The sequence below is a fragment of the Paramisgurnus dabryanus genome, chromosome 1 (genome assembly GCF_030506205.2).
Source record: "Paramisgurnus dabryanus chromosome 1, PD_genome_1.1, whole genome shotgun sequence".
Lineage (NCBI taxonomy): Eukaryota > Metazoa > Chordata > Actinopteri > Cypriniformes > Cobitidae > Paramisgurnus > Paramisgurnus dabryanus.
In genome coordinates, this window is record NC_133337.1 from 54,643,149 (window position 1) to 54,662,856 (window position 19,708).

Sequence of the window (19,708 nt, forward strand, 5' to 3'; positions counted from 1 at the left end):
GGGATGGTTTGCGCCGGAACACGCCTCTTTTTTTGCGCTGAACCGCCCAGGGAGCGCAAGTTCATTCCCTAGTTTGCCGACGTGCGTCTGTGGAGGGAAAAACCCGCTGTGCGCCGGTGCAAAATGCGAATGATACATGCGTCACTGACAAAGTCAATTGCGCTGGGTGCAAGATAGGGCCCATAATGTGCAAAGAGATTTATTTGACATTTACTAACGTGTTGAAATATGGGGGCTACTGGTTTAAGGGGCTCCACAATAATTTCAGTAGGATTTGTAGAATTAAAGGATTGTTACTCATTTTCCAGCTCCGCTAGAGTTAAACATTTGATTTTTACCGTTCTGGAATCCATTCAGCTGATCTCCGGGTCTGGCGCTACCACTTTTAGCATAGTTTAGCACAATTCATTGAATCTGATTAGGATTAGACCATTTAGCATCGCGCTCAAAAATAGCCAAATGATAATACGCAGGGCCCGAAAATAGTCCCCTTATATTAAAAGTTACTAAAGGGACTATTTTCGGCTTCTGCGCAACATCATTGTCCCTTCAACGTCCCTACATCAGGGTAACCTATATTGTAGATATTGTTAAAAGGTAAAAACCCTCTGTGTTTCTTTTTCATACAGATCACAACGTCAGTTGAATAAAACTAGATGTATGCCAGAATTGTGTCTAATTATTTTCCGTAATAAGGAAATATAAAAAATGACGACAAACTACCCTAAAACAAGTAGTGCTGCAAAATTAATTGAAAAACTAATCGGGATTACAATTACGGGTAAAACAATACAGCTGTCCATTTGTGCTCATTTCTGTGCGTTTCCGCTGTATGTTGGGCACCAAATACAGTGATTCTGCTTCACAGAAAGTTATAAAACATTTCAAAACTTCATTGTAAAATCTATTAATCAACAAGAATAACCCCAATTACAATATCAAGGTGAATAATCGAAAATTATGATTTTTGTCATAATCGTGCAGCCCTAAAATCAAAGCACAACACATGACTACCTCTGCTTTGTGTTTTAAAACAGCTAGCCTTCATAAACCAGCATTAAATCTGTTAAAATAAAAGCAAATAATTTTATTGTGCTGAAACCACACAGGCTGACACTTTGAGCCAAGAATAAATGTGTTAAACTCTGTAAAAGAGCTCATATTGTCTGAACTCTGGAGTCACCTAGCAACTGCTGTCTGTGTTCACAACATTATCAAGCTGAAAACAGCCGGTGGGAGACACATGTACATAGGCACACATGCCGACGAACACATATTAACACCCATACACTTAGACAAAACAGGAAGCCGCAGTCACCCACTTGTCATTAACTTTAGCTAACTTGATGAAACTGGATAGCAAACAGATTCAAAGAACAGTTCACTTCTATTCGGATATGTGGTCATAATTTTGCACCCCACCCTGAACGACCACACAGATTTATTGGGTTATTATTCGTGTGGTATTAGGACTGTGCTTGAATAAAATCCCAGAGCTTACCTGACTCTCCTTAAATTTGACCTTGAAATTTCACCTCTGTTTATAAATGCTTTTCAAGATTCTACTATAAATAAACTATTATAAAACGTTCAGCAAACACAATACAAAGGCAGATGAATGGACTGGGTCCTGGTTGACACGTTACCTTTGCAAACAAAGCACTTAATGTGGAAGTGTTTGTTCTGCACTCTCAACACTTCGCCTTTGCAGGACTTGCCACAGTTTTGACATGGGACCGGGCCGCTCTGCCGTGAACCTTTCTGCTTGTCCAGTGGACTATGAACAGCCTTCTGGTGAAATGCTGTGGGGAGAAAGGAAAATGCATCAAATTCACACAGACAAACTCAAAGAAAGTTTAAATAATCAACTGATATTTCATCAACTGATCAACCGATAACACTAATAACACTAATCTAAATATGGGAGGGAATGTGAATAAAGAATAATAATTAAAATATGAAAATCAGTGTTGGAGATATTTAAATTTGTCTACAAATATTTTTATTCATTTTAGTATATTATTATGCTTTTCTTTACTCACAAATGTGAATGCATATATATATATATATACACACACATCAAAAATTACTCTACAATGCCTGCATGAATTGTCCAGATGTGTAACACATTACTATATTTATAGTCACAAGCATACAACATGATGTGTAAAAATAGATTCTATTAAGTTTTGTTTGATCAATGTGGTTTTTAATGGGCGGACTCACAGACAAAAACTCTGGAGGCTTAACCAATTGGTAGTCCTCATATAAACTCTGCTTGTGTTTATGTCAAATCATAAAATCAAATGAGTTGACATCTGATTACTTTTGGTGGTAAATGGTTGTAAGTATAAATGCCCCAGGAGCTATTTTGTCCATACAGGGATAGCACCAAGCATTTGTACTTCATATGCCACTCCAATTTTAAAATGTGACCCTTGCACCCTTTTACCTACTAAGAATAACAACACTGTTCGCACGATTATCACAGGAACTTTACAACAGACGTGAATGACGCCAGAACTCTCTTTTGTTATATTTAATCCGTCGTTTGCGGCTGTTTGTACACATTATTCACACCTACTCTATTACAAAGGCGTGTAAACCAGACAAACACTTCATAATACAGTCCAAGCTAGAAAAAGACCTGCAACCTCTTTTAAAGGGTGTGAAGTAAAACTGGTTTCTGTGGGACATCCTATTCCATTCTGAAGTGAGATTTTCACAACAGTTGTTTATGATGTAAAAAGTGCAGGGGTTTTGCTTGTTCACATAGACTGGGAACCAGTATTTGTTCTCATTCATTCAGTGAAGCATCTGAGAGCTGTTAGTTTCAGCTTACGCATCTATAGCAGTGTGTGCATGTGCGTGCGTGCATGTGTGTATGTGTTTACATGTTGTACATGTACCAAGTCATAGAGGTCACTTTTTTTAAAATAAAATCTACTGTAACTACTAAATAGGTATGATTTTACTCAAAATTTACACCTGATGAAAATGTGCTATGCCCCTTAAACCTAAACCATGCCAACAAGAAGTTTTTATAAACATTTTGAGAAAACCTGTAATGCTAAAGTTGATGTTGCCCTGCCTGCCCTGTAGATCTGGTCATTTTTTTTAAACTGTGAACTTGTACCATAATTCAACCTTAAAAACAAATGACTGTAGACCACTCTTAATGTGTTAAAATGAGGTGGAGACAGTCTGCTGCCACCGTTAAGTTCATTTGAGGTCAAATACTTAGCACATTATAATGCATTTTGAGGTGGCAGTCAAATGAACACTAACTGAATATAGTAATTTCATAAACAGTATAATAAATGTAACCCACAGCCTTTAAGTAGCTTGATGATAAACAAACAACAAAAAGAGCACACACAGTAAAAGAAAGAATATAATGCATGCACTGAAAGAGGTTTTGGAACAAACTCAACTTTATGCTGATATCATGAGACAGAATTTCACATCCACGAGAAATCTCCTGACGTTTTAAATTTAGCAAAATCTTGTTGCAAAAGATCTTGTCACACCCCTAGTGGTGACATTTCATTTCACTTCACTTCTTTTACTTACATGGCTGCAGGATGCGAAATGATATTTCCCAGTGCTTGAAAATAGTCCAATGCCATTGAAAGAGACAAAGGGGACTATTTTTGGCTGCTGCGTAATATCATTGCGCCACAATAATTTCAGCAGGATTTGTAGAATTAAAGGATTGTTACTCATTTTCCAGCACCGCTAGAGTTAAACATTTAATTTTTACCGTTTTGGAATCCATTCAGCCAATCTCCAGGTCTAGCCCTACCACTTTTAGAATAGCTTAGCACAATCCATTGAATCTGATAAGGCCATTAGCATTGCGCTCAAAAATAACCAAATTATATTACGCAGTGTCCAAATATAGTCCCCTGCTATTAAAAGTTACTGAGGGTACTTTTTTCGGCTTCTGCATAATATCATTGCGCAACCTGCAGCCATGGTACAGCAGCAAAGTCCTTGAGTATTACACCAGATGAGAGTATAGTTCCTAGCCGTATCTCCCTAGAAAATCACAACTTTTAATTTTCCGACTATCTTAGTACATGATGTTACTACAGAAGAGTCAAGTTTTAAATAGGAAAAATATCGAAACTCTTTGGTTATTTTTGAGCGTGATGCTAAATAATCTAATCAGATTCAATGAATTGTGCTAAATTATGCTACAAGTCGTAGCGCCAGACCAGGAGATCGGCTGAATGGATTTCAAAATGGTAAGAATCAAATGTTTAACTGGGGAGCTGAAAAATGAGCATATTCTCACAAAAAAGTACACTCTCAGAAATAAAGGTACAAAACTGTACCTTTTCTGTCACTGGGGCTGTACCCTTTCAAAAAGTACAGCTTTGCACTTAAGGATTTCATTTTAGTACCTCAAAAGTACATTCTGGGACCAAAGAGAGCTTATTAGTACCTCAAAAATTCATATTAGTATCTCAAAGGTACATATTGGTACAAAATTTTTCCCGGTACATATCTGTACCTAATGGTCCATACAATTGCCTTTTTAAAGGGTGCTGCCCCAGCTAGGGTACATATTTTGACTTTTTTCTAACAATGTAGGGTCCTTAAGGTACGGTAATCTACCCAAAATTGCATTCTGTTTTGTATTCCTGTAAAGGTATCAAACGTAAACTTAGGGTACAGCCCCAGTGACAGAAAAGGTACAGTTTTGTACCTTTATTTCTGACAGTGTAGAGTGTCCCATTAAACCTAACCTAATTTAACCTAAAAAATGCATTTAAATGTGTTTCTATCAGAAAATGAGTCTCCAGTGTGTGTGGTGTCCTGTTATTATACAAATCCATTCATTCTTCTTTGTGTATTCTCCTTTAAACCGCAATAGTCACACAAAACAGGCTGTTGGGGACCCCCTATAAATGTGATGGCACATTGATTACGTCCCAACCATAACCACTCACAGACTCTGCCTTATTAGCACGTAGTTCAACCTTCTGCCAGAGACACATGTTTTGATGTAGTCCAAAGCACGTGTAAGCGCTCTACCCCCTACTTTGCATACGGCGAGTGGGAACAAAAGCTTTCTATGCATTTAAAGAAACACACATAGCTGCCACAAATGGCCATGTTTAACATCGTATAATGAAAGATCTGTGGTGTATTTTGAGCTGAATAGACACATTTAGGGGATACCAAAGACTATTTCTATAGTGCTAAAAACACCTAGGTTAGCGGCCCTTTAATAAGACAACAAATATTAGCCCACCCTCTCAAAGGCTAAAGACAAAAATGATGCTTGACACCAGATTTAAAAACATTACAGGATTAACCTCCCTAAGTTCAGTTGAAAGCAACAGCAACAGCAACGGCTGATCACCTTTGGACCTGAAATGCGTTCGAGGGACAGTAATTAATAACTTAGTAAAAGATCTTTAACACCTGGATGCTCGGCGAAAGCCAACAAATACAACGAAATAAGCAGGCGAAATTCCATGCATTGCTTTAAAAATGTAAAGCAAAATTTTCCATTTTATCCTAAAGTCCACTGCCATTTGAGAGAGGACAAAATAGGAGAGACAGCTAAACAAGCAGGAATTGAAATGTTCTAGTAACAAACTTCATTGTGAACTTATGAAAAGAATTTGGGTAAGTTTATAAGCCTAACCACAACATCTCTGAAATTATCCAAACCAAGATGTCCACATCATATCTCAAAAACCCATATAAACCTGACCAGCTAAAGGTCACTGTAAAGGAGGGGTTGTTCCACATGTCACTATACACCCGCTTTTTCTTCGGCTTATTCCTTTGTAGAGACAGAGTCATCCATCTTTAAGCAGGTTCTCCATAAATAGAGCATCCACTCAACTCATGGGATTCCATCATGCCCAGCTACATTCAGCTTGAGGTCCATGTGGATGGTTGACATGTTTGTGTGTTTAAGGGTCTCAAATTTCCATTGCAGGCTCCTTCTGCCACTCACCTTACCAGAGGTCTCTTAACCATTTATGCGATAAACCAGGTTTTGGGTGAGATTATAAAATTGGAATCTCATTCATGTTAAAATATTCCACACCATTACTGTTACTAAGCATCATAATTCAACATTGCCGTGTACTGCTATAGTTACTGTATATAGGATCCCCCGTTACTTAAATATCACATGGTCCATATCAAAGCTATTTGCCGTTCCTTCTACGTCATACAGCGAGGTTTACATTTGCACCTGTCTGCATTCATCTACTGATCACTACATCTTCAGTTAATTCACACCGGCTGAAGCATACAAGTTTACCTATGCAATTCAAATCATGTCTCCTATTTGACCTCAGTGTGACCTAACACTTACATCACTTAGAAAGGTTACAGCAGGCTATGCAAGTTGCAAGCCAATGAGAAGCATTCAAAGCACATGCAAGAAAGAGGAAAAAAGTGTAAAGACAAACAGAAATAATGAAAAATAGTTCAATGAATAACACACAAGATTCAGGACAAACCTGTCTGTAATACTACATGGCTAAAAATATGTGGACACCCAAACAACACACCCACATGTGCTTGTTGATCATGAACTTTTAAACCACGGGAATTTAAGAGGGAATTTTATCTCTTTGGTGCTTGTGGGAAGGCTTTTACTAGATTGCTGGACCATTTGGTCTCATTCAGCCACAAGAGCATCAGTAAACCCAGGCACTGATTTTGAGCGATGGGTCTGACTCACTGTTGCTGTTGAAATTCATCCCGAAGGTGTTCAGTGTAGTTCTGGTCCAGGTTTTATGCAGGACCACACATGTTTTTCATACACCAGACTAAATAAATCTGTTTTTCTGGGTATTGTCATGCTGAAAGAGAAAAAAAGTACGCCCCAGTCTGGTTGTATGTTTAATTTTACGCAATTGCTATTGATGGGTGTAGCTGAAAATACTTAGAAGGGAACATTACATAGTTTTGCAGACAAATTCATTACACAAGAATAAAAATTCAAAGAATAAAATTACATCAGAACGGCACCAAATCCTCAAATCACAAAGTCAAGTCTAACCTGAAAACCCAAAGTACATACAGTACTGTATATTCCCAAAGTCCCTTTAGGGAAGTCATGCCACTAGGCGGTCATGTTTGCAATGCCTCCGGGGAGTTATTTCAGTAATGCAAGACCAAAGTCCAATCTGCTTTAATGGGAAAAGTTAGGACTGAATTAGCTTAAGATATTTCAATTTTTATTTTATTTACAGCAACTAGTCACTAGTTAAGAACGTTGAAATAATTTACTAAATAAAGTTTATTAAATTAATTAATTAATTCATAATTGTAATACCAAATTGATTAAACGTAAGTGCACAAAGAATTTTTACAGTGAGATGACGTCAGTCTTTATTGATTGATGATAATTAGTTAGGGTTAGTCACCAGAGCAGCCATATTGAGAGCTGCATTGTCCTCAGTCTCAGCCTCAGACATCACGCCCACAGATTGTTGGCTAAACGTCTGATGCTTATCGTACACTTTCCTGGAAACCCTGTGGGAATGTCGAAGTCGTCTTTGATTGGTTGAAATAAACCGGATTTCCAGGAGTCGCAAGTGTCACAATTATGGTCCCTGTAAAACAAAGCTCTGACGTTCCATTGAGGAAGTGAATCAGTCGTGTTCACGTGAATAATAATGACCAGTTATCATGATCAGATAAACAATGAATTCTCAAAAATATGCAAAGTTCGCGGCATAGACTCTCTAAAAGACATCCAAGAGTTTTGCTTGAGGCAGTTTGTGGAGTTCGGTTCTCCTGAATTGCTTGTATGTGTTAAAAAGTGAAGAGATGTTTAACGGGAGCGTCTCATTGGTGTGGCTGGTGATTAAGTGCACAACGTTGTTGGTGAGTAATGTTGTTTATTTAGATGCTATTCGGTAGGTTGGCTGGTAATTTCAATAACTGACTTGTTGCCAGCTGGCTCGTTATTGTGGGAGTCCGAAACGTCACGCTAGACGAAACAAACTGTGATTGGTTGTTTGACATGTTGGTCAAACAACTCGTGGGCGGGCTGTCCAAAAAAAACTGCGAAAAACACGCGAGACTGCATTGTCCCTATTCCTATAATAGAAGTGCTTAAAGGAATATTCCACTTTCATGAAAAACAAATCCGGACAGTTTACTAACCACCATGTCATCCAAGTTATTTATGTCTTTCTTTGTTTAGTCGAGAAGAAATAAACCTTTTTTGAGGAAAACATTCCAGGATTGTTCTCAATTTAATAGACCTCATTACACAATACTTTATGACACTTGCATTACATGCGAACGGGCCCTACGCTAATTAGATTTTGTTTCTCTTTCCCTGTCTATATATATAAAATGTTTTAATTCCCATAAAATTTTATAAATTAGTACCCATTATAAAGTATATCCTCTATATAGAATTAGCTATGCCGGGAGGTTTTTTCTCCTAGGAGTTTTTTCAACCCCTAGGGAGTCAGCTGACATTGGCTAAACCTAGCAGCCTCTTCTACACGTTACATTATTACTACGCTCGCTAGTACGGTTTAATCTTAGCCGCTGTACTCTGCTGCTTATGTCAACTTATATCAGTTTCAATGCAGTTTAAAATTGCAGTTTAAAATTGCAGTTTCAATGCGGCTTCAAAGGGCTCTAAATGATCCCAAACGAGGCATAATGGTCTTATCTATAGCAAACCGATTGTCATTTTCGGCTAGCAAAATAAAAATTATGCACTTTTAAACCACAACTATGAAACACACATTTGCGGACCATTTAAACAATAAACTGACAGAGACATGAATTTGTATCATTCCACATACACCAACGTCGGAACAGTCCTCTTTTTCCTCAATTGTAAACACTGGGGCGCATACCTCATGCGTGACCTTTCAATGTGCTTACGCAATATGTAAGGTCGTGCTGGCGCGTCACACGGCTGGTGCAAGACAAGAAGTTGTGGTTTAAAAGTGCTTTTTTTCTTGCTGAAAATGACAATCGTTTAGCTAGATAACACCCTTATGCCTCATTTGGGATTGTTTAGAGCAGGGGTCCCCAACCTTTTTTTCACCACGGACCGGTTTCAGCTTTAAAAAAATTTCGCGGACCGGGGGGCGTGGGGGGGAGATTGGGGGGGTTCGAAGAGTTGCTGTTCAAACGTGCTGAAAATCCTCCTTTTCGAAATTTACGTTTTAAACGGAAGTAAAGATAACAACCATGCATTAGAAAAATGTATAATTGCTTTATTTAGGCTATAGTATAAGACGTGTAAAACCATGGCGGATTGTTTTTTACTTTCATTGTTTTTACTAGTTTGGCTGCCCATTTAGTCTTAATAATTAATGGAACCTACACAAACTTGGCTTGCTGTTCTCGAAGGCAGCTCGAATTTTGGTCGGGCTCGAGACCCAAATCCAAGTAACAGAAGAGAAGAAAAATGCAGTGAAGGAAGAGAGATGCCAGAAGATCTGCGGCTGGGCGCAGAGGCACGGAGACTCACATTTACCATGATTATGATAATTGACAAGTTTAGGTTCCTTTCCAACCTACGTTAAAAGTGTAGCCGTTAAAATATTATTAGCCTAATAGTTTATTTTGATCATGGTGCTACGATCGATGGATAATACTGAAGTTGTTTTAAAGAAGAATAAAATAATTACTTTTCAGTCATTTGCGCTGTCACACATTTGAACGTCTCCGCATATGTACATCATTGCGACGTTCATTTGCAAATGATTCATAAAGACAAGTCATACCTCCGCAATTCTTTGATCGATTGTGTTTTAGAAGTACTGTATGCTCAAACTCTAATGACAGCAATGTGATCACTGATGCGCTGGTAGAGAGAGAGAGAGGGCGGTGAAAAAGAGTGAGAGTGCGGCTCTGTTTAAAAGTGGAAATGATTGATGTTATTTGAAGTCGGCTCTTACAGTACAAAATACCCGATTAAGCTATTACGTGGCTATTATACAAATTTTTTCGGGACGTTCTTTCGACCCGGTGGCAACTTGTCCACGACCCAGTACTGGGTCGCGACCCGGTGGTTGGGGACCTCTGGTTTAGAGCCTTTTGGAGCGGCTTTAAAACTGTAAACTGTTGAGGCCCAATAAAGTCTATTAAATTGAGGAAAATCCTGGAATGTTTTCCTCAAAAAACTTAATTTCTTCTCAACTGAACAAAGACAGACATAAACATTTTGGATAACATAGGGGTGAGTACATTATCAGGATTTTTATTTTTATAAAAGTGGAGTATTTCTTTAATACTGCCATATTGAATATCTTTGATATCCTTCCAGCTGTGAACCATATTTACAAGCTGTAAGTAATGTGCAAAGTCATTTCAAAGCTATGATTTGTAGCATCTACAAACCTAGAAATTGTCTGGTGAAAAATGTTGTCTTTTGACAAATTTCATATGGCTGTAGCTAAAGCTGCTCATCTGTCATCACTACAACAGTAGAGGAAAATTCCTGCCCAACAGAATAAAGTCACACCAAATATTTCAAAATTTGCTTCAATATAAACATATAACATTCACACAGCTGTGTTGTGAGTAAAGATAATCCTCAAAAATGGATGAAGAATTTGAAAGAAAAGCATACAGTCGTAATTGTGGATTCCCTATCTTAAGGCAATGCCTGGGGGACTAATAGGAATTACAGACACACAGTAATGGATTGAAAGCACTCAAACCAAGTCACCCATAGTAAAAGTGTAAAGGCTAGCTAAACAATGACGCATATTATATTTGCGCACTTACGTTTATTGATCTCCCAATTGTGCACATTTAAGAACACCGTGAAACTACATTATCTCCTGTGTGCATTCAAATGCACCTGAGAGTTAGCACTAAATCGTGTACAGTGGAGGTTAAACTTTAAAAATCCATTCATTCAAGATCAAATCTGCTTTGAATCAGAACTCCATTAGCTGTCATATTTCATTTCTCCAACCCTCTTTTCAGATTGAGATCTGTTGTTCTGCATTAGAGAGGCCTAAAAGTTTGTTTACTATAAGTGCTACAGGTATTTCAGACACTACTGAGAGTCTTCCAACAGTTATGTAATGACTTGGATGTGTTTGCTCTTGTGGATGTGTGACAGTTAGTTAAGATCACCATGTGATGACCAAACATCCATTTATAGGTCTTAACATTTGACCGACCAGGGCAATGAATCTGCAGAAACTTGGCCATTTTGAGGTTTGCGGCTAATAACGTATTCTCTTCTGTAATGGACAGAATCTTCATCTAGCAGTTTTAAAGCCTATTAACAGCATTGTTTACCTGAGATATTTCTAGCAGATTGAACCTTAACATTTAAAACAATATTTTGTAACCAATTATGCAAATCAAAAGAAGTGATACCTCAGTTTTAAACATGCAAACCACAAATAATAATCACATGCTTCCCTGCCAGCATCCCTACCCTCCCCTCCACTCGAAAGGACAAATATGTGCTCTTCAAAAAGGACAGATTGTATCTTAGCTCCTGGAGTGCAACAGTGTGTCTTTCTGCCAGAATCATTTTTAATAGGGAGGCTGTTGTTGTTTTCATAAACAACCCTTAAAATAACGCTTGCATTACAATATAACAAACGGCCAAAATCACACTATTCTTCAAAAGCATCATATTTTACACTATGTCCATTCTCTAGTAGTTGAATCCAAAGAGAAACCATAAACCTATGAATCCCAGTTGTACTGAATACTCATACATACCCAAAAATTAACTGTGGTTTTATAATAGTAAAATTATATCATTTTTGGATAACTTGTATTACCACAGTTTTACAAAAAAAAAAACATGGTTAAACTGTGGTTACTGTAGTAAGATTATGCTAAATTTGTGGTTACTACTATGGTTTTACTACAAATAAATACCATATTTAAGTGATGGTTGCAATGCTGACTGTAGTAAAAAAAATCCTTAATGTTAGGAACATTAACCGTATTTTTATTAAATAAAAGTGTAGGCTAGTCATGTTTTAAAGGATTATCCTTTGAATTATTATTTTTAAAATGTCATTGTTAAATTATGTATACTGTAGTGAGACCATTATGAATTTAGCGTAGCCTAACGGTTTTTCAAAATACTGTACATTACACATTAATTAAACAATAGTTAGTGTAGTAAAACCAAGGTTTATTTTTATACGTTTATGACGATAAGCTCTAATTACTCTTAGCTTAATGATCATAATACTGAAAATGAACATTATAACTGTATAATATCAAATTAGTACACAAATGACATTGTCAAACGTGCCTTCCAAAACACAGTCGTTAAAATAAAACCTGAACAGTTAAAGCGCAACATTACCTTTTTCCTCAGGCATCGTATCGCGCAATTAATATCACGTCTGTAGTGAATATATCGACTGAAGTGACTGCTCTGTGAACAGATATCCGACAGCGTTTCAATGCAGGGTTTCATACATGATAAGGTTGAGGCAGCTTGAGACAGCTCTCGCTGAGCGCGACAGAGATACAGATGCAGCGCGAGTGCGCGCGCCCGTGTCACACAGATACTGGAATGAGGTGCGGGTCACGTGATTCCCGCCTCAATGTCGAGCAGCAGCAGCAGCAGTCTATTATAAATAGAAGCTTCTCGATCAAAAACATGACACCCCTGTCCAAATATCCGAGGGCGTTCACTGTGTTTTCACTGAGTGAGGTGGCCAGCAGGATTATCACTAAGCCCAGTTAGGAAAATAGTCGGCTTCATGCATATGGAAACAAGCTGATAACAACATCCCCTATACGAAAATTAAGCGTGGTTTGCAAAGAAACCACAATAACAAATTTACAATCTTCTCACTACAGGGACCATAGTTTAACCATAATATAGTAAGATAATAATCAAATCATAATAATCATAATAAAACCATGCATGTGACAAATTTTGAATAAAGCATGTAAAAGATTGAATACCAGTAGATTTTAGTTCTTCTCCTTAGACCTAATTCTGTTTTATTTGATGCATATTTAAATTTATTTCATATTTTTCACATTAGATTTTTTTATATGAATGCCAATTATTGCAAACCGAGTCTCACATTACAAGAAGGCTAATGTACTATTAACTCCATCCCTACCCAATTACACAACTTTGCATAAACGATTTAATAGGAAAATGATTATGAAATCCTGATTTTCTTGCTTTTATTGAATTTGTTTGGTGGCTTGCTTTACACTGTAGTGGTTTGAAGAGAGTAAGGCCATGTTTACATTAGAGCATTTGCGTTTTAAAACGGCATTTTAAAATGAAAACGATCCTCGTTTATACTGGCATTTTAAAAAGAATCTTCATCCACACTATACACCACCATAAACGCATGAAACATGACCAATCATGTAACTGGGCATGCGCATAAAAGTGTAAAATAACTTATTACTCTAATAAAAGCTTACCTGCACGTTTACGCAGCCTAGGGGTGTGCGATATTGACAAAAAGTCATACATGGGTCCTTTGCTGGCAACTATAACAGACACTATTTTTGAACCTATAAAAATGTGTTTGGGAAAGTCTTATACTGTTCTATCTACCCCCTACAACATATTAATATGATTAATAGGTTAATTTTTATTTTATAACTAAACAGAAATGTCTTTATGATTTAAAAAGAAAGCATTCAAGTGAACAGTACTAACAGTAGCGAACTTGAAGCAAAAATAAATTTTAGCAAATGCAAACTTCAATCAAACATAGTAAGAGGTGAAGTATTAATTTAGCCTACCAGAAATGCTTATTGCATTAATTTTTAAAAGTGTGCGAGGTCCGTGCACGTCCTCCGCTAGCAACACACAAATAGCTAAAAGCGCAACGCCTAAAAGAGCATTATATATTAATGACGATGAGTTTATTGTTTTTATTAATTTATATTCACAAAACTTATCAACAAAACATCGATTCAAATTAAGAGACAAATTATCTGAAACGAAATTCATTTTAAAGTAGCAAACAAAACTTACATTAAACTGGAAAATAATTTCTGACCCATTACAATTCTCCCTTCATACTGGCCTTTACAACGCCTATATGGCATTTAAAATTACAGTCTATCTTTCGTAAGCAAACTAAATTTAAACAAAACATAAACACTTATACTGTTCTAGCTCCCCCCTACAACATATTAATATGATTAATAGGTTAATTTTTATTTTATAACTAAACAGAAAGGTCTTTATGATTTAAAAAGAAAGCATTCAAGTGAACAGTACTGAACAGTAGCGAACTTGAAGCAAAAATAAATCAGCAAATTCAAACTTCAATCAAACATAGTAAGAGGTGAAGTATTGCTTTAGCCTTTACCAGAAATGCTTATTGAATTAATTTTTAAAAGTGTGCGAGGTCCGTGCACGTCCTCCGCTAGCAACACACAAATAGCTAAAAGCCAAGCGCCTAAACGAGCATTATATTAATGACGTTGAGTTTATTGTTTTTATTAATTTATATTCACAAAACTTATCAACAAAACATCGATTAAAATTAAGAGACAAATTATCTGAAACGAAATTCATTTTAAAGTAGCAAACAAAACTTACATTAAACTGGAAAATAATGTCTGACCCATTACAATTCTCCCTTCATATTGGCCTTTGCAACGCCTATATGGCATTTAAAATTACAGTCTATCTTTCATAAGCTAACTACATTTAAACAAAACATAAACACATTAAACCCAACAATACTCAAACATTCATATAAAACAGACATTATCTATAAGGATACATGTTAAAACAATCCGATATAGCGTTTATAATAGCTGGTTGGTAGATGTTTACTATTTTTGGCAAAACCTCCGTAACAAACCAACATTTACATGAATAAAATATTTTTTACTTTGAAAATGATGCGCTGTCACGTTAACATCAGCTGTTCGTTTACATAAGACTCCGTCTATGTTCATTTACACTCAGAGCAACGTCTGAGTTCTCAAACTAAAACGGGGTCTTCAGCGTTTGCGAACGAATCCGTTTATGAGGGTCGAAAACGGTGATGTAATGTAGATGAAAGGCGTAAACGTAGCAAAAGTAACGCGTTTTAAAGGATAAACGCATTAATGTAAACATAGCCTAAAATAGTTACAATAGCCGAGATGTTGCCATCAGACCCCTATTAGTAAGACCACAATGCAGAAAGTTTTCAGATATGAAGAGATTTATGACAGGTCAAGGAGGTATTTATAAAACGCAGAACGTTTCACACACCCAGTCAATTTAATTAAGCCATTTATGATGGCTTGAAGAGGTCACCGACTCCAATCCTTTTCACTTCAAAAGTGCCCTCATGGTCGCTCTAGCTCTCGCTTTAACGCACTTCACTCTTTGAAGTCTAATCAAAGAGCATGAGTCAATGTCATAATTGAATCTCTCACCCACATGTTCTCTAGAAGTCTCGAATAAAGTGAACTGGTATCTAGCACCTGTCAGGAGGCTATGCGATAATAACCTCAGCAGGCAGGGTCCATTTTGAGTGTTTGCAACACTTTAAACAAAATACAACAGGTTGCAGAACAGAGAAAAAATATTAGCCCCCTTGGTAAATGCAAGCAAAGAAAGCTACAAAAAATCCATAATGTTTTCTCATTTTGAACAACAATTGAAAGCGTGGGGGGGATTGGCCTCCCTAGAAATTTTTATGAGTAAAATATTTCCTAAGTATACTCCCAGTGATATTTATAATTTTTTCTTAGCACACTGAGGTGACTAGAAACATTATGACTTTCTGTTTCACAGAATAAAAAATATGAAGCAACAAAAAGCCCAAATCCCCTTATTCATTCATCACAATGGGTAAAACGAAAGACTACTGATGTGTGCAGCGAAAGATTGTTGGGCTACACAAAATAGAAAGTGGCTTTAAGGAAATAGTTAAACCATAGAGACATCCATTTCCACAATAAGGGCAATACTGAAGATGTTTTAATAGCAAATCTGCCTGAAAGTTGGACGTGTGTCTATATTGTCTTAATGCTCAACAAGAAGAAGAATTTGAGTGGCCAAAGACTCTCCAAGGATTACAGAATAATCAGTTGAATCTTGGAGTTAGAAAGCAGAAAAAAACAGTACCTCCACCATTACCACAAGTTGTTTGGGACACAGATTTTAAAAAAATCCTCTGCTTTCGTGCAAAGATGAAATTCAGCATATTAATTTGCCGTACTGAAACTTTAAACAAGACTGGGTGCTGCGGCCATGAAACAGTGTTTTTTATTAAAGGGATTAAAAAGTGCTCCATGCATGTCAACAGTACAATATACAGCTGGACCTTCATTGTTTTAAACTTAATTTTATAACAGAGGTCCTGGACATCTTATTCAGATACATAGCTTCATGGACTATATCAAATGCAGACAGATCAAAGTCAAAACCTGACTTGCTCTGCTAGATTTCTTATTGCATTTAAAAAATGGCTGGGATATTTTTGACCGATAATGGGTAAATATTGGTCAGAAAACATGCTGGGTTATTTTACCCAACTGCTGGGTTATTATACCCCATGGTTGCAAAACAACAACACAACATTGGGTCATTTTTAACCCAGCACGGGGTAATTTTTAACCCAGCATGTGTACTGTCCAATATTTACCCATTATGGGTCAAAAATAAACCAGCCATTCTTAGTGTGTGGTTGTGATTAAATCTTTCATCAAGACATTGGTTCATAAAAACAAAAAAATGGGTCACCGTGCATAAAATCAAGGTTCTGCCATAGCAATCCCAGTTCCCTGACCTTACAAAAAAAGAGAGCATCAACATATGAAGGGTCTGGAGAAATCCTGTATGGAGGAATAATCCAAGATCACTTGCCATGAGTTCTTCAACCTCATCAGACATTATAAAAGACCACTCTGAGCTGTTATCCTTGCAAATCGGTAGCAAAGTGGATTAAATGAAGGGGGGAGCAATAATTGTGGCCAATATGTATTTGAGAAAAATATTTTTCATGATGAGATTCTCCCCTTCTATTAGTTTTTATCAAATGTAAAAATTCTCAAAAATCTAATAAAAAGGAAAAACAATGCAGATTTATTTTCCTAACTTATATGCTAATAATTTTTTCTTTAATGGTATTTGTTAGCATTGTTAGCATGGTGTTACCAGGCTTTCACACCAAATGGTACACAATCAATTATTGTTACATTTCTGTCAACGGTTTCAAATTGTACGTATAGAGTTTCAGTTTATGTCAACATCATTATACTTGGTTGTTCAGACACTGCTAAAAAAAAACAGTGCTGACAAAGCGAGGAAAAAATTATGAAAGAGGCATTGTTCTAAGGTGAGGGATGGGAAGAGAGAAAAAGCAGCAATAGAAAGAGAGCCAAACTTAGATTTCAAAGAAAACACATTACATCATTTCCTTTGTATGAATTTGAAAGATATAGCACAAACATGTGCCTGGATAATCCAGCTCATTTTGCGGTCCATAGATGATTTAGTAGCAGAATTTTGACATTTTGTGGGTGTTGTTGTCTCTGTATGTATCAAAATCTGCTTCACAGGCAGAAAAATACAGCATATTTTCAAACGATTAATATCACATATCATAATAATAGAGACACATGAATGGTCAGAGGCAGAAAACTTCATTTGGCATCCAGCACCAGAAAAACTGTAGTGTAGTTTACACAAAACTGCTTTGGCCTATCAATCAGACCTACAAAACATGTGCTGAGCAAATATATGGCATATCTTCTCATTAGAACATATTTATGCAGACAATCCTTTCAGATGTTTTGCCATCGCCTGAGAAATGTACCTAAAATAAATTTGTCTGCCCGCCATCTATTATAAAATACTATATCTGTGCAGGAATAATTACTGAACCTGTCCCTGCATATGGTTTTACTTAAACAGATAAAGAAATTGAACACGGGTTCTGATAAAAAACGTTCTAGGGAAGTCCATGCCTCGATTGGTAAGGGCTGTTTTGGTGGAAAAAGGGGGACGCATACAATATTAGGCAGGTGGTCTAAACATTTCCACTTAGTTAAATTTTTGCTTCTCTAACCTGACAAAAATAATCACTTGAAAAAGCTTTCAATGTCAAACACGAATCAATGTTAGCCCAGCAGTATATTCCATTCACTATGCAATCTTTATGTGGAAGTGTGAGGTTTATGAAGTCATGAACGACATGCAGGGTCACACTTTTGTCGCTGTAGATGAGATGAGTTTCTGAAGAGTGATGAAAGTAATCGAATCTGTAAGCGAATTTGTTCATTGAGACAGCTTATGTTCTCTCATTCTTTGTATGTACAATCGACAGAAAGCTGACACAGCATAGCCTGGCCTGCACTCAGTTTCCAAGAACACACACACACACACACACACACACACACCTCAAATTCTCACTGTGGTCTCCAAAGTCCTTGAAAGCATTACCTTCACCCTTATTGCCAAGCTTTTGATGAGCTAATAGAGAGAGGAACAGGGTTCGGTGAAGAGGGGTAACGCAAAGGGATGTACTCCGCTCACTTCTGCACAAGATTCAAGGTATGAATAATTTATTGTTAAGTGTCCTCTACTTTCACGATGTAACCGGAGTCTCCTCTAAAGAATAGCAATGGTGCTCAGGTGACAAATCTCAGCACTCTCTAAAACAAACAGCACATGCAGCTTTGCGTTTTAACGCTAAGCATGTTATAGATGAGCATATTATAGTGCTGCTTCAAATCAATGCTAGGCTACGAGGTCTCAAAGTGTTTCAATTTGAGTCTTAGCCATATAACAGTCACTGATTACACAATGGATTTTGTTTACTTGCTTATGATCAAATGCTCACCATTTCTCTGTGCTTGTTTTCTCTCCGCTACAGCTCCTGAGATTAGAAACAATGGAAGCCATAAATCCAGACCTAACCTAACCTATCGGTTTAGCACAGGGATGGTACATTCTGGATGTGTCCGAGTAACCTTGGCTCTTCTCTGGTACCCATGGCAGAATAAGAGGGGTGATGGGAAGACAGTTATAACACTCTTCTGTCACATTCCCCTACAGACCAAAGATATTGTACAACGAACAGCCAACACACAGTTCTGAAGCTGGGTACTGCAAAGAACAATTAAAATGATGAATGAACTCAATGTAACCGGTGTCAAAATGTTCAATGGAAAAACTGGAGCATCATACGAGGAAACAGAGAAAACGGACAAGCTGCACAATTATAAAAACAAGACAAACAACGCATCCCTTTCAATTATTTTGAGCGTTTATAAAAACCAACCAAGGGGAAGCATGCACACATCACAAGTATGGGTAATGATGGCAGGTCATCTCTGGATTGTTTGCCTATAGGGTAATAAGGGTAAACAAAGGCCTATTTTGCATGGAAGTGCAGATTACAGGGTCCTAACATATAGTTGCCTACTGTATGAGTCAGAAACTCAAACCAAATATCAAGTAATTAGCAAATATAACGAAATGCTTACAATGTAGGCAGGACAGACAGGTCACGTTATTCATGTTTTCCAACTGTCCATATACGGGTCAATGACATGACGTTAATTATTTTGTGTCCGTAAGGTTCAATTTAATGTATAAGAGTTAAAATTTCAAAAAAAAAAAAATTCTGGTTTTATTTCATTTTGAAAGAATATTTAGGGGATAGTTACAAAAATGTCAATGTGGTGTAAGCGGTCTCTCAATTGGTGTAACTTTGTGTAATTGTGAAAATATATTCATTAAAAAATGTGGAATAAAATAATCTGG

General features: G+C 36.9%; 1 protein-coding gene across 9 annotated transcripts in view; it reads right to left on the reverse strand.

Annotated features, from left to right (window-relative positions):
- Positions 1-19,708, reverse strand: part of ablim2 (actin binding LIM protein family, member 2) — a 73,527-nt gene that overhangs the window by 50,258 nt on the left and 3,561 nt on the right. For 5 of the 9 annotated variants that reach the window (XR_010521261.2, XR_010521258.2, XR_010521257.2 and 2 more), the window contains exons 1-2: positions 12,311-12,520; positions 1,647-1,802 (exon numbers count right to left, since the gene is read on the reverse strand). Coding sequence is in view for 1 of the 9 variants with exons in the window: in XM_073815618.1 (XP_073671719.1) it covers positions 1,647-1,802; positions 12,311-12,326 (172 nt within the window). In the remaining 8 variants the exon portion in view is untranslated. Of the gene's footprint in view, positions 1-1,646; positions 1,803-12,310; positions 12,522-19,708 lie in introns of those variants that run through there. The other 4 variants (XR_012337216.1, XR_010521262.2, XR_010521260.2 and 1 more) reach the window with 3 other exon arrangements.